Source organism: Denticeps clupeoides, chromosome 6 (genome assembly GCF_900700375.1).
Source record: "Denticeps clupeoides chromosome 6, fDenClu1.1, whole genome shotgun sequence".
Classification (NCBI taxonomy): Eukaryota; Metazoa; Chordata; class Actinopteri; order Clupeiformes; family Denticipitidae; genus Denticeps; species Denticeps clupeoides.
This window is the reverse complement of record NC_041712.1, coordinates 13545978-13569669: the sequence shown is the minus strand read 5'-3', so window position 1 is coordinate 13569669 and position 23692 is coordinate 13545978. Positions and strand designations below refer to the sequence as shown.

At 40.2% G+C, this 23692-nt stretch overlaps 1 protein-coding gene and 3 pseudogenes across 1 annotated transcript; all 4 read left to right on the top strand.

Annotated features, from left to right (window-relative positions):
* Positions 1–1142: 1142 nt before the first annotated feature.
* Positions 1143–16246, top strand: LOC114792963 (Kv channel-interacting protein 1-like). The gene is made up of 5 exons (XM_028984515.1): positions 1143–1256; positions 1339–1443; positions 1530–1592; positions 1777–1886; positions 15922–16246. Exons 1-4 carry the CDS (start codon positions 1158–1160, stop codon positions 1822–1824), a joined length of 315 nt encoding a protein of 104 aa, XP_028840348.1. The 5' UTR covers positions 1143–1157; the 3' UTR covers positions 1825–1886; positions 15922–16246.
* Positions 1991–8147, top strand: LOC114792171 (nucleophosmin-like; annotated as a pseudogene).
* Positions 10419–16011, top strand: LOC114792170 (Kv channel-interacting protein 1-like; annotated as a pseudogene).
* On the top strand, positions 16111–22949 carry LOC114792169 (nucleophosmin-like; annotated as a pseudogene).
* The last annotated feature ends 743 nt before the right edge of the window (positions 22950–23692 follow it).

Genomic DNA, 23692 nt, shown 5'->3' with positions numbered 1-23692 from the left:
TATCAATGAAGTAATCAGTTCTGGTTCACTAAGATTCAACACTGTGAATACAATCCTTTTATTGACTTTTTTGTAATTTTTCCTTGCATAGGTCAGACTTATACAAGATTCACTAGGCACCTTGTGAATATTTTGTGATGAGTTACACATTGTAATGTCAGCATAGTTGGATTATACTATCTCCAAAACTGCAGCTCATGTTTCTGGTCTGTGGTGGTGAGGATTTACGTCAAGTGATTCAAGGAAGGAATACCAGTGAACTGGCGTCAGGCTCATGGGAGGCCATGGTTCATTGGTACATGTCGAGAGTGCAGGTTGACCTGTGTTGTCTGATGCAACAGAAGAGTTACTGAAGCTCAAATTAATTAGATAGAAATGTGTCAGGACACACATTGCATCAATGTGCAGTCCATCAGAACTCAGTATTAATATTATGGCACATTACCGAAACATAGAATTATTTTTCCATGTATATTATAGGATTGTATAACTTTAGCCTTGATCAGAATAAGTCTATTTTACATTATAGTTCTGCTATAAGACTGAATGAATTTTTGATGAAAAATATCTGTCTTATTTTCAGTTTTAAACTTGTGAAGTTTCATTACCTTCCTTACTATGAATATTCAAGATTTCGTATTGTCCTGTTGTCTGGAGGTGGTGTAGTAACTGTAGTAAGTCTAGAGCACCATTGTTTTCCTTGTGGATGGTGATCAGTGATCATGGCCTTTCCCCCTTCAGGAGTGTCCCAGTCGCGTGGTGAAACAGAGACATTTAAACACATTTATGCTCAGTACATGGGGGTAGGTGCATGCTGACTACTTTGCTCAATCTTTCCTCTTTTTGATGTAAATCCCACCTGTTAACACATACATTTGGTCCCTATGGCCAGGCAGAAACCTTTGTGTTCTGCTTATTGAAATGCTTTGTCTTAAAGTGCTTGTGTCAGACTCTCACTGATAATTCTTCTGTTTTCTCTGACTCTGTACAGATGCAAGCACATATGCACTTTATTTGTTCAATGCATTTGATTCAACGAATAATGGGTCAATAAAGTTTGAGGTATGAATAGCATTCCAGACAAATGATTTATTCCCCCATCAAGTGCACCTTCATGTACTTTTGCAATGTTCCCCCCAATCTCTTAGGACTTTGTCATGGGCCTGTCCATCCTGCTGCGAGGTTCGACCAGAGATAAGCTCGAATGGACTTTTAATATATATGATATCAACAAAGATGGCTACATAAACAAAGAGGTAAGTTGTGGCCTTGTTGTGCATGTCTGACAGTGTCCCTGTGCTCCAGTACAACCGTATTTGTTGTTGTTGCGTGTGACAGGAGATGACAGAAATTGTACAGGCCATATATGATATGATGGGGAAGTACACCTACCCGGCACTGAAAGGAGATGTTCCGAAGCAGCATGTAGAGGTGTTTTTCCAGGTCAGTGTCCCACACACAGATATATATTCCCAGAGACACTGTGTGCGAGAATGCCAGGCAACCAACATGTCTGTTGCATTTGATAGAAAATGGACAAGAACAAGGATGGAGTTGTGACCTTAGAGGAGTTCGTCCAGGCTTGTGAAGAGGTATGTTGGATTGGGGAAACAATATGAGCAGATTCTAGCAGCACACTCTGTGTGATTACAATAATTTCTCATAGAATTCAACTTCAGTATTCCTTGTGTTCAATAGTGTGAAACTGTTACATCTTGCAGCAGTGTGGAGATGTTGCTTTTTCATGTATTTATTGTCATTTTGTTTTCCCTGCAGGATGATACAATGATGAGATCCATGCAGCTTTTTGAAAATGTGATATAGGGGTGAATGCATACATACAAGAGCAAATGAGCATTAAATAATACAATTTACAACCACTCCAGGTTGTGAGTTCTTATATTTAAAAGCATTACAAATTACTTTTTTGTGTTCAGCCTGTTTGGATGCTCCGGACTCTGATTTACCCAGCCTGACCTGAAATAATCAACGCAGAAAAACACAGACTTCCTCGGATTATGCATGGCAGTCCTCCTGTTTCGTCAAAATGGATAGTTATTCATCTGGATTGCAAGATGGTAATTCAGTCAGTCAGCACTGACCAAATGAGCCAGTTTTCACGAGATGGACTGGAACTGGAACCTCAAGTCAGATTGGATCGTAAGCGCCATCTGCCGGTGGAGAAAAATATTGTTCTTCAGGAGCTTGTTGAACTTTGAATTGCCTTTGAGTAACATCGTATATCTATCTATCTATCTATCTATCTATCTATCTATCTATCTATCTATTGTAAAATCTAAACTGGTTCATAATTTGATACAGTATACTTACATTGTTCTGTATTAATGTGTGTTGACAGAATTTGATTTGTTATGTAGTCTTGTCTCTGTTGTTGCCATGCTACAGTGTGGCCTGTTGACTGTCATTAAGTCCAATCCAAAGGTTTCAGTTTATTATTTTTCTGCCGTCATAGTACTAGATGCCAGGAGACATTGCTGTGCTGAAACTATGTCCATGTAAACATAATGAGATGATTTTAAACATCAGCGACAGCATATTTTAAATTACAGCTTTTTCAATGATGAAGAAATTAATTGCCCTAAAATGTCATAAAAACTTTCCGTTCATTCTGCCTGGCTCTGAAAGTCTGTATAATGTGGCCCGGTGAGAATCTTACTTTGAAACTTCTTACATTAATTTCTTTAATGATGAAACAGAATAACATTTGTTTATTTGCATGCTTGCCTGCTTGGTTTCCAAAGTCTGGGCAGAATCTGTAAGAACAGAAATGATAAGATATAAAACAATAAACCTCTCTCTGAAGAAACGTCTCCCTCTTTCGCATAAAACTGCGCAACTGTTCAAGATTTCCTACAAATAACCTGCGTATACGCGAGGCAGAGGAATAATAAAGAAGTTCGACGGGACCAATCCGTAAGAGCGAATCTGGTCTAGCACCGCCCCTTTCCGGTCATGCTTCCTCGCCATTGGCCAGAAACGGAGCGCGGTTCTTATTTAAGACCGTCCTGCACCTGCACTATGCAGCATAGAGATGGAGCAGATGAGTACGCAGATATACCTTTACGGTAAGCGCGTTGCGCATAAATAACGTCGTAGGCTGATTAAAACCTGCTTTAAAAAAGGCTTAATTAGCTTAATATTATTGGTAAATGTGGGTCGTGTGGGTTTATGGAAGCTTGTTTTACACGAGTTGAATACCCGTAAATGCTAGTTAGATTTGACCAAGTTTTTGTATCTGCATCTGGTATACAGGGAGTGCAGAATTATTAGGCAAGTTGTATTTTTGAGGAATAATTTTATTATTGAACAACAACCATGTTCTCAATGAACCCAAAAACTCATTAATATCAAAGCTGAATGTTTTTGGAAGTAGTTTTTAGTTTGTTTTTATTTGTAGCTATTTTAGGGGGATATCTGTGTGTGCAGGTGACTATTAATGTGCATAATTATTAGGCAACTTAACAAAAAACAAATATAACCATTTCAATTATTTATTTTTACCAGTGAAACCAATATAACATCTCCACATTCACAAATATACATTTCTGACATTCAAAAACAAATCAGCAACCAATATAGCCACCTTTCTTTGCAAGGACACTGCCATCCATGGATTCTGTCAGTGTTTTGATCTGTTCACCATCAACATTGCGAGCAGCAGCAACCACAGCCTCCCAGACACTGTTCAGAGAGGTGTACTGTTTTCCCTCCTTGTAAATCTCACATTTGATGATGGACCACAGGTTCTCAATGGGGTTCAGATCAGGTGAACAAGGAGGCCATGTCATTAGTTTTTCTTCTTTTATACCCTTTCTTGCAAGCCACGCTGTGGAGTACTTGGACGCGTGTGATTGAGCATTGTCCTGCATGAAAATCATGTTTTTCTTGAAGGATGCAGACTTCTTCCTGTACCACTGCTTGAAGGTGTCTTCCAGAAACTGGCAGTAGGACTGGGAGTTGAGCTTGACTCCATCCTCAACCCGAAAAGGCCCCACAAGCTCATCTTTGATGATACCAGCCCAAACCAGTACTCCACCTCCACCTTGCTGGCGTCTGAGTCGGACTGGAGCTCTCTGCCCTTTACCAATCCAGCCACGGGTCCATCCATCTGGCCCATCAAGACACTCACTCTCATTTCATCAGTCCATAAAACCTTAGAAAAATCAGTCTTGAGATTTCTTGGCCCAGTTTCAGCTTGTGTGTCTTGTTCAGTGGTGGTCGTCTTTCAGCCTTTCTTACCTTGGCCATGTCTCTGAGTATTGCACACCTTGTGCTTTTGGGCACTCCAGTGATGTTGCAGCTCTGAAATATGGCCAAACTGGTGGCAAGTGGCATCTTGGCAGCTGCACGCTTGACTTTTCTCAGTTCATAGGCAGTTATTTTGCGCCTTGGTTTTTCCACACGCTTCTTGCAACCCTGTTTACTATTTTGAATGAAACGCTTGATTGTTCGATGATCACGCTTCAGAAGCTTTGCCATTTTAAGAGTGCTGCATCCCTCTGCAAGATATCTCACTATTTATGACATTTCTGAGCCTGTCAAGTCCTTCTTTTGACCCATTTTGCCAAAGGAAAGGAAGTTGCCTAATAATTATGCACACCTGATATAGGGTGTTGATGTCATTAGACCACACCCCTTCTCATTACAGAGATGCACATCACCTAATATGCTTAATTGGTAGTAGGCTTTCGAGCCTATACAGCTTGGAGTAAGACAACATGTATGAAGAGGATGATGTGGACAAAATACTCATTTGCCTAATAATTCTGCACTCCCTGTAGTATGGGTAAATGTCGACCACGTGGTTCGCCCAGTCCTTGTCCTTAGTCTAGCCGATCATAAGATGCGTGCTGCTCATTAATAAATCCTGTTTTTTTGTTTTTTGTTCAGGGTGTGAGCTTAAATCTGGGGAGAAGGTGGTCTTCAACCCAGAAGAAGATGGCTTTGAACACATGTTGTCCCTAAGAATGGTAGGTCGTTATTTTGGCCAGAAAAGTGCTCTGCTGGTGTGTTTTTGTGTCTTATTGTACTTAATGTGTGTTCATTTAGGTGTGTGTGGACCGCAGCACCAATGACTAGATGCATGTTATCGAGGCTGAAGGCCTGGACCCAGAGGACCACGTGGTTCAGACTGTGATTGCATCACTGAAGCCCTCAACCCTCCCCAGTGTAAGTGGTTCTTCTCCACCCACCCATGCATGGTTTTTACATCATGTATGACATTTACATGACATTTTACATCAAGTAGGTCTAAGAGAATGTTTTGGCTGGACCCCTCACATGCTTCCCTGCTCATGCTGAAACAGATGGTTTTTGAGTATTTGCTCACAACTTTTTTCAGCATTATCATTCCAAAGAAATTTAGCATTACATTAAAAATGTCTGCAGTTGCCTTACCACTAGGGGCCAGAAAACTGTTTGAATTAAGGGGGCATCTATTAACCCAGCGGGTATGGAAATGGACCCACAATCAGAAGGTTGCCGGCCTGTATCCTGAACCACGGAGAGACTGCTCCCTGGATGACTTTGCTGCCCACTGCTACAAAATGCTGATTGGTTAAATGCATAGGACACATTTTGTTGTGTGCTTTGGTTTACAGGTCTCCTACCCAGAGACTTTATTTTTTATTTTTAACTGTAAAATTGTATTGTATTTTCCACAAATTCTTTTAAGATTTTGTAGTTATTTATGAGATTTTATACTGCTATGCAAATGGTACTGGTTTGCATATCACAATGTTGATCTCAGTAACAACAACTTTCCCTGAATCATGCAGCCTTGAAAATAAGAATCTGAAAATATCCCAGTCGCCATTTAGTGGCTTGCAGCAGTACAGGCAGTGAGTCTGGTAACTTTGACAAAAGCTAAACAATAAAAACAATTAGGAAGGAAAATTAATATAATTTAATATACAATTAATATTGCATTTTAGAAGAGCATCTGGCGTGTACCCCATAGAAAGAAATAGTTATTCGTATTCATGCTTGCCTGTGAAGTGTGGGGCACTGCACATAAATAATTGTTTGGAATTGGAAATATGCCAGACTGACTTGTTGATCGCCAATGTGAAGGTTGCAGGATTTCGATCCCTTTCTGCTTGATCATTGCATCTCTAGTTTTAATTCCCTTTTTGTGAACAGTTAGTGTGGATTTAGATTTTTTTAGATTTTTTTGATCTTAGTACTCTGGGTCTGTTTGAACTGCCTGACTGAAACAGAAACATTAATTGAACTCTCTTGTATGTTGCAGGTGTGTTTGGGCGGGTTTGAGATTACCCCTCCGGTTGTTTTCAGTCTTAAGTCAGGTTCTGGTCCAGTGTACATCAGTGGGCAGCATCTTAGTAAGTGAAGTACAACTAGACCCGATCAATCCTGTGTTTTATAAATGGACTTTGTTTTGCTTTGTTTGTATTTAATGTTTCATTAATAATTCTCAATACAATCTTTGTTTCACCAGTAATGTGTCCAGATCTGTCATTTGATTGCAATAAAGATGAAGAGGAACCAAAATTGTCTTTTCAAAAACAATCATACTCTTGGCATAAGGCTCAGGTTTGTTTCTTTTTCCTCTTGTTGCACTAAAAGAGAATGCAGTAGGGTGTTTAAAAAAGATTTCCACCCTGAAATTGTTCAACTAATGGTTAATCTGGTATTTTGTTAATTTCAGCAGAAAAAGATGAAGATGGATGAAGAGGAAGATGAGTAAGTAGATTCCAACTGTTTGAGCTCATGGTTGCTTCATTTATGAAGCACAAAGTACTTGCCTTGTATGTGTGGTAATTTTACCAGCTTTCTTTTTCAGGGAAGATTATGAGGAGGAGGTGGCGGATGATTATGAGGAGAATGATTATGAGGAGGAGGTGGCGGAGGATTATGAGGAGGTAGATAGTGAGGAGGAATCTCATGTAAAGGTATGCACTTGTTAAGATATTACACAGAACTTTTCAGAAAACAACGTTCTAAACATTGAATTTTTGGCAGCCCAAGAAAGCTCCATCCAAGCCACAGACCCCAGCTCAGAATGGGAAGACACCCAAAGCTGGAACACCGGCAGCTAATCCGGTTCAGTTTTAATTTTGTGTCTTTTGACCTTGTAGGCTAAAACTCCTGAACCCAAGAAGCAGGGAAGAGCAAAGAAACCTCAGACCCTCTTGACCTTGCCCGAGATCAAGGCTAAAATGATGGCAACTGTAGAGAAGGTTTGTCTTAAATTCTCAATGTCGCCATTGCTAATACTGGTGTAAATATCCTAGTGTGCTATAGCTACTCTGGTGTAGACTGTAAAATTAACATATTTGTTTGGTATCAAAGCATTGTTTAGATGCAGAGAAGTTGTGTGCTGTGCTATATTCAGTATCACAATGAAAGCCATTTTCACTTTCTGGTTAATCTATCCTAACATGCATCATTATGAGTGGGATATGCTACATACATGAAGAAACTTTTCTCAGGCACTAGGGTTCTGATTATGTAGTTTTAATGAATTTTCCATTGTGGCCACATTTACATTTATGGAATTTAGTCGACACCATTATCCCAAGTGACATTTTGAATCAGTAGGTTCAGGGGCAGCCTCCTTGAAGCAAGTCATGGTTTTTAATAAGTTATATATTTATTTTTCCACTTCAACTACTGCTGGCAGTATGTTTTTCTACTGGTCTTTATGTAGAGTTAAATGTTTCAGAAAGTGGTTCATTTGCAAATATTGTGCAGATGTGTATAGTATGTGTGCATTCTGTTCAGTTATTTAGCTGATTCTTGATTTATTCGTAACAGGGTGTTACTCTTCCAAAACTGCTACCTAAATTTGAGAACTACATGAAGAATGCCTTCAAAGTAACTGACACAAAAGTAAGAGTTTATTTTTTCTTTCCTCTCTCTGTTCTTCCCTGCCATGTGTATGTTTTACTATTCTGATTGGGTTATCAGCAACTCACTAATAGATCTATTTTTTATTCCATAGATCATTGAGGAGATGTGGAAGTGGAGACAAGCTGTTGAAGAGAAGAAAAGATCCTTATTCATTGTTTGATTCCTGCCTCTCAGTTTTTAATTTTTATTTTTTCCTTTACCTTCCACTGTTTCAGTCTTGTTTACAGCAAGTTTAAAATAAATTGATATTTTAAGCCCCTGTTTGGTTTTGATTGCACATGTAAACTTTGTAAATGGTTTGTTTTCTCATACCACATATATATATTTCCACTATTAAAACTACAAACGTCATCAAAACTGCCCTTCATCACTGGGTTTCTGTGTGAGTGGGGAATTCCAATAGTGCTGATTGGGTTTGTTCTGTGTCATTTTCAATCCACAGGCATCTAAAATGACACTTTAATGGAAGCTCTCAAACACAACAGCATACAGAGAATATCCAACTGGAGACCAGTTTGTAAGGCCGAATAGGAGAGCAGAGCAGTCATGAGTGATGCTGATGGGCCTGAGGAGAAAAAGCTTATACACAGAGACAACACATTCCTGCTCTCATGCATTTACATTTGAGGCATTTGGCAGATGCCCTTATCCAGAGCAACTTACAATGTGCTTCCAAGATTCAATCAATAAAGTGATCAATGAAGTTTACTAGGACCCCCTACTATTAATACAATCTTTTTATTCACTCTGTTGTTTCTATACGTAAGTCAGATAATTTGAAGGTTTCAATTTAATCTAAATATTCTCTAAAGAGGAAGGGCTTGAGCTACTGTTTGAATGTGCTCAGTGACTGAGCTGTTCTGACCTCAAGGGGAAGTTCATTCCACCACCGAGTGGCCAAGATAGAGAAGAGTCTAGATGAATGTGTTCCTTTTACCTTCAGGGATGGAGGGACAAGGCGAGCGTGACTGGAGGCTTGGAGTATACGAGGTGCAGTGCGAGATGTAATAAGGGCTGTGAGTTAAGATGGTGCTACTATATGTTTGGCTTTGTAGGCCAGCATCAGTATGTTGAATCTTTTTCAGGCAGCTACTGGGAGCCAGTGGAGGGAACGTAGCAGAGGGGTGGTGTGGGGGAATTTGGGAAGGTTGAAGATCAGTTGTGCTGCTGCATTTTGTATCAGTTGTAGAGGTTGGATGGTACATAGAGGTAGACCAGCTAGAAGACAGTTACAGTAGTCCAGTCGTGAGATTACTAAGGAGTATCTGGGTGGCCTGTGTTGACAGATAAGGACGGATTTTTCTGATATTGTAGAGAAGGAATCTACATGAGCGGGAAAGATTGCTGATGTGAGTCGAGAAGGAGAGTTGGTTATCTATTGTTACTCCAAGGTTGCGGGCTGTTGTAGAAGGAGAGAGCTGTGAGTTGTCCAGGTAAATATCAAGATCCTTATGTGGTGCTGCAATGAATATTAGTTCAGTTTCGGTGGGATTGAGTTTGAGGTGATGGGCTGCCGTCCAAGATAAGATGTCAGTTAGACATGGTGAGATTTTGGAAGCAGTGTGTAGATCTGAGGGAGGAAAAGAGAAGATGAGTTGTGTGTCGTCGTCATAGCAGTGGTATGATAATCCATGTGAGGAAACAACCTCACCAAGTGATCTAGTGTAGAGTAGAGGACCTAGTACTGTGCCTTGAGGGACACCAGTGGAGAGTCTACGTGAGGCAGAGGTGGATCCTTTCCAAGTCACTTGGTAAGATTGCTCATCAAAGTAGGAAGCAAACCACTGCCATGCTGAGCCCCGAATTCCAAGCCTCTTCAGGATAGACAAGAGAGTCTTGTGAGAGTCATGCATACACACACACACGCACACACACATCCTCATCATCATACATAGGCAGACACAAATTCATTTACATATTCCTCTACAAATATGCACAAACATGCTTAAACAAATACACAATCATTACATATCAAATCTAGTAAATCTGTCTATGTTGTTATGTCCTTTAGGCCGTAGAATGGTTTGGGGTGCTCTGTGTTGTGCGTGTTTCCCTTTTAGGCTGTCTGATGGGCGAAGATTGGGATAATGGTTCTGCCCACCAATTCCCTTGTCAACTGGCAGTCAATCAACGCACAGGACGAGGACTACTTAAGGACCATTCCAACCACCAGTTGAGGCTCATCGATGTGGAGCCAGAGTAGGAGGAAGCGAGAGGAGAGCTTCAGAGTTTTGGGATTGTTGTAGAGTTGCTGATAAGCCTTTGTTGTGTGTTAGAGTGGTTAGTGTGGTTAGTTGAGGCTTTCTTGTGTATTTGTATTGTATCTCCTTTCATGGTGTGTTGTCCTCCTGTGGATTGTTGTGTTTTGTTGTATATAGCACTTTAGGTTTGGTTGGTTGTTCACCACTCACTCTAAATAAAAGCACAATATTTCACTTGGGCCTAGGGACCTCCCGAAAGAGTAAGGGCCAAGCAGACCCTGAGGACCTCCCGAACACCATCCCAAGTCTCTTTATATAGGTGGAGGTGACCAATGGTAGGTGGAGCTATGGTGAGGGGTATGCAGGGCCAGGGCTGAGAAGTGAGAGCTGAAGTATCAGAACCCAAAACCTGCAAATGATGATGGACCCTGAATCAGATTCACATGCTTCCATTTGCTTGGCAAGATGCCCTCATGCTTCCTTCACACTTCGTCTTCTCAGCGAAGCTGACACAGCATGTGTTTGACCTGTAGAGATGTTTGTGTGTGTGTGTGTGTGTGTGTGTGTGTGTGTGTGTGTGAGTAAGTGGATCCATAAAATAGAGAGAGGACATTACTTGAACAGTCATTGTTTTTCAGCTAAAGGTCTACTTGCCAAAGGCAAATAAATTCATTTTAAGTCAAAAATGTTAACACATACCTTCTATGATCACTGTGATTTTCATTTGACTACTTTACGGTTGGCCTAGCAAGTAAGGAAGGGGCCCCGTAATCAGAATACAGAGGACACATTTTGTTGTGTGCACCATGTGCTGTGCTGCAGTGTATCACAATGACAATCACTTCACTTTCAGTTTAGTAAAAAATGTGTTGGTATGAAATTGGTACAGTGGCAGGCCTAGAATCTGAAATGGGCAAAGGCCCGAGGACTTTTGTCAAAACAGCTGAGAGCGTCTTAACTAGTTTCTCCTGCTTCATCTGCTTCGCTCATGAGAATGAGCATGAGTTCTTAAGGTGCTAAAGTGTATAACATATTCACCTTTAAAACAAATACTTTCAACAGAAGTAGACTCCATCTCAACAGATGTTTAAATCTTTAAATGTTTAAAATATGATTCCAAAATAATATGTACAATTTCCATGGAAGATCATGATAAGATGAATAACCATTGTTTTTCCTCTCTGTAGATAAAGTGGATGATGAGCTGGAGATGACCATGGTGTGCCATCGTCCAGAGGGTCTCAAGCAACTGGAGGCCCAAACAAACTTCACCAAACAGACTCTGCAGGTCCTCTATCGCTGTTTTTTTTTTTTTTTTTTTGTCTATATGCCCCATCCTCTTGCATTAAACTCCATCTTTTTCCATCCAATTTTACCTCCTGTGGCCAAGACTCTGTGTCCTATTTTGCATCAATTAATCCTTGCCTCAGAAATGCAAATATTCATTTAGATTTGTGGATTCTCTACCCATGCATAATCCGGCTCTACAGGCATGGATTTAAACCTTTGCTGAGCCTGCCATACTGCACATTGAACATTCACACACTGCATTCACAATTGTATACTACATATACGCTAAAAGGAAAATAAATAAATAAAAATACTATCACAGCAAAATATATTAATTATATGATTAGCTGTTGTTTTTAAATAGATTCAGTAGTAGCAAATTCTGTTTCCTATTAGTTTATGTTGTTTCATCATGCCATAATGTCATGAAAGCTCCCCATAAACACCTCTAACAATAACCTGGGAGTGAAAGGGAGGAAGTGAGTGAGGTAGATAAACGTATTGATCCGATATTGATCCGCACTGTAGGTAAACACGGTTTTCAGAGTCTCACTAAGAGCAATGTTGCATTTGTGTCTTACTCAATCTTCACATTATTTTAGGACTAGTGGTGGGCCGTTATCGGCGTTAACGTGAGACTCTTATCGGGCGATAAAAAAAATATCGCCGTTAATCTATTCACAAAGTTGGGTTGGGAGCTGGGTCTATACTACGCAAGCTATTGTACCAGAGTTAAATGGTTACACTAGATTAATAAGTATATTTCTTCATTCTTGTGTCTTTTATCTTATTTCCTAAAGACTTTTATTTTGGTTTTGAGACCCGGTTCAGGTCTCTTGGACACATGGCATGAGCTGTGAGAGGTGCATGGGGTTTGTGTGCAAAAAGTTATTTCTTTCATTTAAATTTATGTACATATTAGGAATATTTAGTATGTGTGTTATTTTGTGAATATTTTTTTTATGTTCTTTTAATACTGCATATTGTAGAGAGAGGTGCAGAAAGACGCAATGTGTGACGCGATGTGTGACGCGACCTTGCTTTTTGTACAGGTATGCAGTATTGTAAATTGTGAATGCTTTATGTTAATGTTCAGTTCTCTTGGACACATGGCGTGAGTTGTGAGAGAGAGAGGTGCAGAAAGACGCAATGTTCTGACGCGATGTTCTGACGCGACCTTGCTTTTTGTACAGAATACACTTTGCACAGAAAATCTCTTGGGTGTCAGCTCATCATTTGTGGTTCAAGAAACGAAATCAAAAAGTTACACAACGCAGAAGAAGAACCGCTACACTATGATGACTTTCACCTTGATATTTTAGCGCGGATGTATACCTGGCCGAATTGCACTGTAGGGGGCGAGAACGAGTCTTCGAACTGTGAATTTACCACATCAAACGTGACGTGGTAACATGGATGCAGCTATTTAACTGAATAAACAGTTGGTAAACACAAGTACATCTTATTGAACATAATTTATTTTCATCACCAATTATCATAGTAGAACAGCTTTCTCAAGCAGTTTGTGATGCATTTTGGAAACAGGAGATGAGCCCCTGGTCTAATGCGCCACCTGGCTTGAGAAACCCGTTCTCAAAGACTTACTTTTAGTCATTATTTGGGTAGCACACGTATTGTAGATTATTGTAGATTAATGTAGAATCTAGATTAATTTATTTTACTCTAGATTACAGTGAGATTAATCTAGATTAAGAAAATTAATCTATGCCCACCTCTACTTAGGACATTACATTTATTTTACACTCGTAGTGGTGGGATAGGGAAGTAAAATGGCCCGCACTAATCTGCATTTTTGTCATGACGGTGAGCTGACGGGGGAAGGAAGCACAGAGGTGGGACATTCTGGGAAAGGGATTTATTAATAAAACACTAAGAAACAACACAGGGAACAAAGGGAAATAAAGGCGAGAACAAAAATAAGCCCGCAGGTGTGTGGCAACTGCCAGTTCACTAAACAAAAGTTCACAAAGAATGTCGCCGCTGCAGAGGGGCAGAGTCACAGGCTTTTTAAAAGCTGTCCGGATTGGCCACACCTGGAACCAGCACCTGTGGCCAATTTTTTTAACATCTGCACTATGCAAATAAAACATTGCAAACAATACTGTTAAAGCAACAAAATTAAATATGACTTTATTCTACTTATTTATTCTTCCCACATCTAACTTGAATTTGGGAAGCTAACTGATCCATTTGCTCTGATTGGCTAACAGAGCAATGAGTAATGTAAGTCTGTGGGTGTTTTTCCTCCCAGGACAAGGATACAGTTCATTTCACTGCTGTATCTGTTTACATTTTTTACAATTACACGTGTATTCGTCATCATTCATATCCTATGCACTGTTCTGCATCTGTTACATGCATATTCATTTGTGGACTGTACAGTATATTTTTTCACGGCTTGGCCTGGATGGAGAAATGGAGCCCGGATCAATCACAGTCGAGACCAATCTGGCCTTATTGACAAGCACAGAACCTTGCTGCAACAATAGTACCCTACAGTTTGCTGTTTTGGACACACTATTTTGGATTGTTTTTTCCTCTATCCCCTGTTTTCTGGTCCTCGTGCCTGTTTTTGTTGTGATTATTCAAATCCCCTTTATCCTGTTGTTCCGCTTCTGTGCCTCATTCCCCATCTCACCCCAAGTTGTGACAATATTGACAATGTTGTATATTGCTCACTAAGCTCAATCTATTGCTCATTCATTGCTTCTGCTATTATGGCATATGTTTTGCAGTTTAACATTCCAAACTGAAAACATGAAATGCAAAGTGAATAACATTTATTTTGTTACCCTGCCATGGGTGGAATATACTACATTTACATTTATTGCATTTGGCAGATGTCCTCATCCAGAGCAATATCGTGCTATCATGTTACTATCAATGAAGTAATCAGTTCTGGTTCACTAAGATTCAACACTGTGAATACAATCCTTTTATTGACTTTTTTGTAGTTTTTCCTTGCATTGGTCAGACTTATACAAGATTCACTAGGCACCTTGTGAACATTTTGTGATGAGTTACACATTGTAATGTCAGCATAGTTGGATTATACTATCTCCAAAACTGCAGCTCATGTTTCTGGTCTGTGGTGGTGAGGATTTACGTCAAGTGATTCAAGGAAGGAATACCAGTGAACTGGCGTCAGGCTCATGGGAGGCCATGGTTCATTGGTACATGTCGAGAGTGCAGGTTGACCTGTGTTGACTGATGCAACAGAAGATTTACTGAAGCTCAAATTAATTAGATAGAAATGTGTCAGGACACACATTGCATCAATGTGCAGTCCATCAGAACTCAGTATTAATATTATGGCACATTACCGAAACATAGAATTATTTTTCCATGTACATTATAGGATTGTATAACTTTAACCTTGATCAGAATAAGTCTATTTTACATTATAGTTCTGCTATAAGACTGAATGAATTTTTGATGAAAAATATCTGTCTTATTTTCAGTTTTAAACTTGTGAAGTTCCATTACCTTCCTTACTATGAATATTCAAGATTTCGTATTGTCCTGTTGTCTGGAGGTGGTGTAGTAACTGTAGTAAGTCTAGAGCACCATTGTTTTCCTTGTGGATGGTGATCAGTGATCATGGCCTTTCCCCCTTCAGGAGTGTCCCAGTGGCGTGGTGAATGAAGAGACATTTAAACACATTTATGCTCAGTTCTTTCCTCATGGGGGTAGGTGCATGCTGACTACTTTGCTCAATCTTTCCTCTTTTTGATGTAAATCCCACCTGTTAACACATACATTTGGTCCCTATGGCCAGGCCGAAACCTTTGTGTTCTGCTTATTGAAATGCTTTGTCTTAAAGTGCTTGTGTCAGACTCTCACTGATAATTCTTCTGTTTTCTCTGACTCTGTACAGATGCAAGATCCTATGCACATTATTGTTTGCACATGCATTTGACTCAACGAATAATGGGACAATAAAGTTTGAGGTATGAATAACATTCCAGACAAATGATTTATTCCCTCATCAAGTGCACCTTCATGTACTTTTGCAATGTTCCCCCCAATCTCTTAGGACTTTGTCATGGGCCTGTCCATCCTGCTGCGAGGTTCGACCAGAGATATTTTTCAGAGATGTTTTTCCAGGTCAGTGTCCCACACACAGATATATATTCCCACAGACACTGTGTGCGAGAATGCCAGGCAACCAACGTGTCTGTTGCATTTGATAGAAAATGGACAAGAACAAGGATGGAGTTGTGATCTTAGAGGAGTTCGTCCAGGCTTGTGAAGAGGTATGTTGGATTTGGGAAACAATATGAGCAGATCATAGCAGCCCACTCAGTAATTTCTCATAGAATTCAACTTCGGTATTTGTGTGAAACTGTTACATCTTGCAGCAGTGTGGAGATGTTGCTTTTTCATGTATTTATTGTCATTTTGTTTTCCCTGCAGGATGATACAATGATGACATCCATGCAGCTTTTTGAAAATGGGGTGAGCATACATACAAGAGCAAATGAGCATTAAATAATAAAATGTACAACCACTCCAGGTTGTGAGTTCTTATATTTAAAAGCATTACAAATTACTTTTTTGTGTTCAGCCTGTTTGGATGCTCCGGACTCTGATTTACCCAGCCTGACCTGAAATAATCAACGCAGAAAAACACAGACTTCCTCGGATTATGCATGGCAGTCCTCCTGTTTCGTCAAAATGGATAGTTATTCATCTGGATTGCAAGATGGTAATTCAGTCAGTCAGCACTGACCAAATGAGCCAGTTTTCACGAGATGGACTGGAACTGGAACCTCAAGTCAGATTGGATCGTAAGCGCCATCTGCCGGTGGAGAAAATTATTGTTCTTCAGGAGCTTGTTGAACCTTGAATTGCCTTTGAATAGCATCGTATGTCTGTCTATATCTATCTAGCCATCTATTGTAAAATCTAAACTGGATCATAATTTGATACAGTACACTTACATTGTTCTGTATTAATGTGTGTTGACAGAATTTGATTAGTATTGTAGTCTTGTCTCTGTTGTTGCCATGCTACAACTGTGGCTGCCTCTGCTCTAATTCAGCGGCTGTGTAGCGCACTTGTCATTCTGTTCATTGGGTGTTCAGTATGACATTTGCAGAATACAGGAAATATGCATACAGTTTTGCCATGACTGTGCCCAAACATGCAGGATACTAGAAAATACAAAAAATACAATGAGGGAGGCCCAGAATGATCCCAACGAGTCAAGATCCAAACACATGTAAACATAATGATATGATTCTAAACATCAGCGACAGCATATTTAAAATTACAGCTTTTTCAATGATGAAGAAATTAATTGCCCTTAAATGTCATAAAAACTTTCCGTGCATTCTGCCTGGCTCTGAAAGTCTGTATAATGTGGCCCGGTGAGAATCTTACTTTGAAACTTCTTACATTTGTGTTAGAATTTCTTTAATGATGAAACAGAATAACATTTGTTTATTTGCATGCCTGCCTGCTTGGTTTCCAAGAATCTGTAAGAACAGAAATGATAAGATATAAAACAATAAACCTCTCTCTGAAGAAACGTCTCCCTCTTTCGCATAAAACTGCGCAACTGTTCAAGATTTCCTACAAATAACCTGCGTATACGCGAGGCAGAAGAATAATAAAGAAGTTCGACGGGACCAATCCGTAAGAGCGAATCTGGTCTAGCACCGCCCCTTTCCGGTCATGCTTCCTCGCCATTGGCCAGAAACGGAGCGCGGTTCTTATTTAAGACCGTCCTGCACCTGCACTATGCAGCATAGAGATGGAGCAGATGAGTCCGCAGATATACCTTTACGGTAAGCGCGTTGCGCATAAATAAAAAGGCTTAATTAGCTTAATATTATTGGTAAATGTGGGTCGTGTGGGTTTATGGAAGCTTGTTTTACACGAGTTGAATACCCGTAAATGCTAGTTAGATTTGACCAAGTTTTTGTATCTGCATCTAGTATACAGGGAGTGCAGAATTATTAGGCAAGTTGTATTTTTGAGGAATAATTTTATTATTGAACAACAACCATGTTCTCAATGAACCCAAAAACTAGTAGTTTTTAGTTTGTTTTTATTTGTAGCTATTTTAGGGGGATATCTGTGTGTGCAGGTGACTATTACTGTGCATAATTATTAGGCAACTTAACAAAAAACAAATATATAACCATTTCAATTATTTATTTTTACCAGTGAAACCAATATAACATCTCCACATTCACAAATATACATTTCTGACATTCAAAAACAAAACAAAAACAAATCAGCAACCAATCTTTGCAAGGACACTGCCATCCATGGATTCTGTCAGTGTTTTGATCTGTTCACCATCAACATTGCGAGCAGCAGCAACCACAGCCTCCCAGACACTGTTCAGAGAGGTGTACTGTTTTCCCTCCTTGTAAATCTCACATTTCACCACAGGTTCTCAATGGGGTTCAGATCAGGTGAACAAGGAGGCCATGTCATTAGTTTTTCTTCTTTTATACCCTTTCTTGCCAGCCACGCTGTGGAGTACTTGGACACGTGTGATGGAGCATTGTCCTGCATGAAAATCGTGTTTTTCTTGAAGGATGCAGACTTCTTCCTGTACCACTGCTTGAAGAAGGTGTCTTCCAGAAACTGGCAGTAGGACTGGGAGTTGAGCTTGACTCCATCCTCAACCCGAAAAGGCCCCACAAGCTCATCTTTGATGATACCAGCCCAAACCAGTACTCCACCTCCACCTTGCTGGCGTCTGAGTCGGACTGGAGCTTTCTGCCCTTTACCAATCCAGCCACGGGCCCATCCATCTGGCCCATCAAGACTCACTCTCATTTCAACCAGTCCATAAAACCTTAGAAAAATCAGTCTTGAGATATTTCTTGGCCCAGTTTCAGCTTGTGTGTCTTGTTCAGTGGTGGTCGTCTTTCAGCCTTTCTTACCTTGGCCATGTCTCTGAGTATTGCACATCTTGTGCTTTTGGGCACTCCAGTGATGTTGCAGCTCTGAAATATGGCCAAACTGGTGGCAAGTGACATCTTGGCAGCTGCACGCTTGACTTTTCTCAGTTCATGGGCAGTTACTTTGCGCCTTGGTTTTTCCACACGCTTCTTGCGACCCTGTTTACTATTTTGAATGAACCGCTTGATTGTTCGATGATCACGCTTCAGAAGCTTTGCAATTTTAAGAGTGCTGCATCCCTCTGCAAGATCTCACTATTCTTGACTCTTCTGAGCCTGTCAAGTCCTTCTTTTGACCCATTTTGCCAAAGGAAATGAAGTTGCCTAATAATTATGCACACCTGATATAGGGTGTTGATGTCATTAGACCACACCCCTTCTCATTACAAAGATTCACATCACCTAGTAGGCTTTCGAGCCTATACAGCTTGGGTAAAGACAACATGCATGAAGAGGATGATATGGACAAAATACTCATTTGCCTAATAATTCTGCACTCCCTGTAGTATGGGTAAATGTCAACCACGTGGTTTGCCCAGTCCTTGTCCTTAGTCTAGCCGATCATATGATGCGTGCTGCTCATTAATAAATCCTGTTTTTTTGTTTTTTGTTCAGGGTGTGAGCTCAAATCTAGGAAGGAGGTGGTCTTCAACCCAGAAGAAGATGGCTTTGAACACATGTTGTCCCTAAGAATGGTAGGTCGTTATTTTGGCCAGAAAAGTGCTCTGCTGGTGTGTTTTTGTGTCTTATTGTACTTAATGTGTGTTCATTTAGGTGTGTGTGGACCACAGCACCAATGACGAGATGCATGTTATCGAGGCTGAAGGCCTGGACCCAGAGGACCATTAGGTTCAGGCTGTGATTGCATCACTGAAGCCCTCAACCCTCCCCAGTGTAAGTGGTTCTTCTCCACCCCCGCATGCATGGTTTTTACATCATGTATGACATTTACATGACGTTTTACATCAAGTAGGTCTAAGAGAATGTTTGAGCTGGACCCCTCACATGCTTCACTGCTCATGCTGAAACAGATGGTTTTTGAATATTTGCTCACAACGTTTTTCAGCATTATCATTCCAAAGAAATTTAGCATTACATTAAAAATGTCTGCAGTTGCCTTACCACTAGGGGCCGGAAAACTGTTTGAATTAAGGGGGCATCTATTTACCCAGCGGGTACGGAAATGGACCCACAATCAGAAGGTTGTTGGCCTGTATCCTGAACCACAGAGAGACTGCTCCCTGGATGACTTTGCTGCCCACTGCTACAAGGGGCAGTGGTGGCCTAGTGGTTAAGGAAGCGGCCCCGTAATCAGAAGGTTGCTGGTTCGAATCCCGATCTGCCAAGGTACCACTGAGGTGCCACTGAGCAAAGCACCGTCCCCACACACTGCTCCCCGGGCACCTGTCATGGCTGCCCACTGCTCACTCAGGGTGATGGGTTAAATGCAGAGGACAAATTTCACTGTGTGCACTGTGTGCTGTGCTGCTGTGTATCACGTGTGACAATCACTTCACTTTTCACTTCACAAAATGCTGATTGGTTAAATGCACAGGACACATTTTGTTGTGTTCTATGCTTTGTGTATTACAATGTTACTCACTTCACTTTCACTAGCTGGTTTACAGGTCTCCTACCCAGAGGATCTATTTTTAACAGATAAAGTTAATTTATCTAGTCTCTCAAAACATGGCTTAGCTTTATTATAGTTCTAGTGCAAAATTTGTATGTTTTTTTTTTTTATGTTGTATTCTTACAACATCTGTACATTTACACTTTATTGTATTGTATTTTCCACAATTTCTTATTGCTATAACTGGCTAACTAAAAAAAATAAGTTCGGAAAAATGTTTGCACTGTCCACCACTAAATCCTATTTATATCCAGCAGTTCCAACGTAGTACTACATGTAGTACATCTTTCTTAAAATGTACCTGTACACCTGAACATTGCTATTTATTTATTCTTTTAAGATTTTGTAGTTATTTATGAGAGTTTATACTGCTATGCAGATGGAACTGGTTTGCATATCATAATGTTGATCTCAGTAACATTTAGTGGCTTGCAGCAGTACAGTCAGCGAGTCAAAAAACTTTGACAAAAGCTACACAATAAAAACAATTAGGAAGGAAAATTAATATAATTTAATATACAATTAATATTGCATTCTAGAAGAGCATCTGGCCCTCAGCGTGTGCCGAGAAAAACTATTTCAACTATTCCAAAGCAGGGTCATAAATGTGATGGAAGTGGCCTTAAAGGTCTTTGTCTTCCTTAAACCTGCAGAAACAGTGTCTTGCACACAAGGGGTTCAGCTCAGTATGTTTGTTTGGTAAAAGTTATCTCTTTGCACAATCCCCATGATCCACCATAACCAACACGTAGGTATATAGTATCACATGCTGTTTCTGCTGCTGCAACCACAAGCAAAGTTCACTGTCAAAACCCATCTGGCAGGACTGTAGCATCCGACATTTTTCTGCCTCCCTTGTGGTGTAAGATCCCTCTTCTGGCGTGTACGCCATAGAAAGAAATAGTTATTTGTATTCACGCTTGCCGGTAAGTGTGGGGCACTGCACATAATTGTTTGGAATTGGAAATATGCCAGACTGACTTGTTGATCGCCAATGTGAAGGTTGCAGGATTTTGATCCCTTTCTGCTTGATCATTGCATCTCTAGTTTTAATTCCCTTTTTGTGAACAGTTAGTGTGGATTTAGATTTTTTAGATTTTTTTGTTCTTAGTACTCTGGGTCTGTTTGAACTGCCTGACTGAAACAGAAACATTAATTTAACTCTCTTGTATGTTGCAGGTGTGTTTGGGCGGGTTTGAGATTACCCCTCCAGTTGTGTTCAGGCTTAAGTCAGGTTCTGGTCCAGTGTACATCAGTGGGCAGCATCTTAGTAAGTGAAGTACAACTAGACCCGATCAATCCAGTGTTTTATAAATTGATTTTTTTTTTTGCTTTATTAATGTTTCATTAACAATTCTCAATACAATCTTTGTTTCACCAGTAATGTGTCCAGATCTGTCATTTGATGACAATAAAGATGAAGAGGAACCAAAATTGTCTTTTCAAAAACAATCATACTCTTGGCATAAGGCTCAGGTTTGTTTCTTTTTCCTCTTGTTGCACTAAAAGAGAATGCAGTAGGGTGTTTAAAAAAGATTTCCACCCTGAAATTGTTCAACTAATGGTTAATCTGGTATTTTGTTAATTTCAGCAGAAAAAGATGAAGATGGATGAAGAGGAAGATGAGTAAGTAGATGCCAACTGTTTGAGCTCATGGTTGCTTCATTTATGAAGCACAAAGTACTTGCCTTGTATGTGTGGTAATTTTACCATCTTTCTTTTTCAGGGAAGATTATGAGGAGGAGGAGGTGGCGGATGATTATGAGGAGAATGTTTATGAGGTGGCGGAGGATTATGAGGAGGAGGTGGCGGAGGATTATGAGGAGAATGTTTATGAGGTGGCGGAGGATTATGAGGAGGAGGTGGCGGAGGATTATGAGGAGGAGGTGGCGGATGATTATGAGGAGAATGTTTATGAGGTGGCGGAGGATTATGAGGAGGAGGTGGCGGAGGATTATGAGGAGGAGGTGGCGGATGATTATGAGGAGAATGTTTATGAGGTGGCGGAGGATTATGAGGAGAATGATTATGAGGAGGAGGTGGCGGAGGATTATGAGGAGAATGATTATGAGGAGGAGGTGGCGGAGGATTATGAGGAGGAGGAGGAGGAATCTCATGTAAAGGTATGCACTTTTTAAGCTATTACACAGAACTTTTCAGAAAACAACGTTCTAAACATGATGATTTTTTGGCAGCCCAAGAAAGCTCCATCCAAGCCACAGACCCCTGCTCAGAATGGGAAGACACCCAAAGATTCAAAGAAACCTCAGACCCCCTTGACCTTGCCCGAGATCAAGGCTAAAATGATGGCAACTGTAAAGAAGGTTTGTCTTAAATTCTCAGTGTCGCCATTGCTAATACTGGTGTAAATATCCTAGTGTGCTATAGCTACTCTGGTGTAGACTGTAAAATTAACATATTTGTTTGGTATCAAAGCATTGTTTAGATGCAGGGAAGTTGTGTTTATTAATTTTTCCACTTCAACTACTGCTGGCAGTATGTTTTTCTACTGGTCTTTATGTAGAGTTAAATGTTTCAGAAAGTGGTTCAAATTTGCAATTATTGTGCAGATCTGTATAGTATGTGTGCATTCTGTTCAGTTATTTAGCTGATTCTTGATTTATTCGTAACAGGGTGTTACTCTTCCAAAACTGCTACCTAAATTTGAGAACTACATGAAGAATGCCTTCAAAGTAACTGACACAAAAGTAAGAGTTTATTTTTTCTTTCCTCTCTCTGTTCTTCCCTGCCATGTGTATGTTTTACTATTCTGATTGGGTTATCAGCAACTCACTAATAGATCTATTTTTTATTCCATAGATCATTGTGAAGATGTGGAAGTGGAGACAAACTGTTGAAGAGAAGAAATGATCCTTATTCATTTTTTGATTCCTGCCTTTCTCAGTTTTTAATTTTGATTTCTTTCCTTTACCTTCCACTGTTTGTCAGTCTTGATTACAGCAAGTTTAAAATAAATTGATATTTTAAGCCCCTGTTTGGTTTTGATTGCACATGTCAATATGATGTAAAGACTTTGGTTTATTTAAATGTACTCTTTTGTTTCTATACATAAGTCAGACAATTTGAAGGTTACAATTTAATCTAAATATTCTTTAAAGAGGAAGGTCTTGAGCTGCTGTTTGAATGTGCTCAGTGACTGAGCTGTTCTGACCTCGAGGGGAAGTTAATTCCACCACCGAGGGGCCAAGATAGAGAAGAGTCTAGATGAATGTCTTCCTTTTACCTTCAGAGATGGAGGGACCAGGCGAGCGTGACTGGAGGCTCGGAGTAATGCTGCTGCATTTTGTATGAGTTGTAGAGGTCGGATGGTACATAGAGGTAGACCAGCTAGAAGGGAGTTACAGTAATCCAGTCGTGAGATTACTAAAGACTGAACCAGTATCTGAGTGGCCTGTGTTGACTGATAAGGACGGATTTTTCTGATATTGTAGAGAAGGAATCTACATGAGCGGGAGAGATTGCTGATGTGAGTCGAGAAGGAGAGTTGGTTATCTATTGTTACTCCAAGGTTGCGGGCTGTTGTAGGAGAGCGCTGTGAGTTGTCTAGGTAAATATCAAGATCCTGATGTGGTGAAGAATCTGCAGGTAAAACCCAAACATTACATCTACATTTAGAGCATTTATCAGACGCCCTTATCCAGAGCGACATAAAATCAGTAATGACAGGGACAGTCTCCCTGGAGCAATTTAGGGTTGAGTGTCTTGCTCAG

Coding starts and splice junctions, on each gene's coding strand:
- LOC114792963 (XM_028984515.1), top strand. CDS start 1,158: ATGGGCCTGTCCATCCTGCTGCGAGGTTCGACCAGAGATAAGCTCGAA. Junction 1,257..1,338: donor ATGGCTACATAAACAAAGAG/GTAAGTTGTGGC, acceptor TGCGTGTGACAG/GAGATGACAGAAATTGTACA. Junction 1,593..1,776: donor TCGTCCAGGCTTGTGAAGAG/GTATGTTGGATT, acceptor TTTTCCCTGCAG/GATGATACAATGATGAGATC.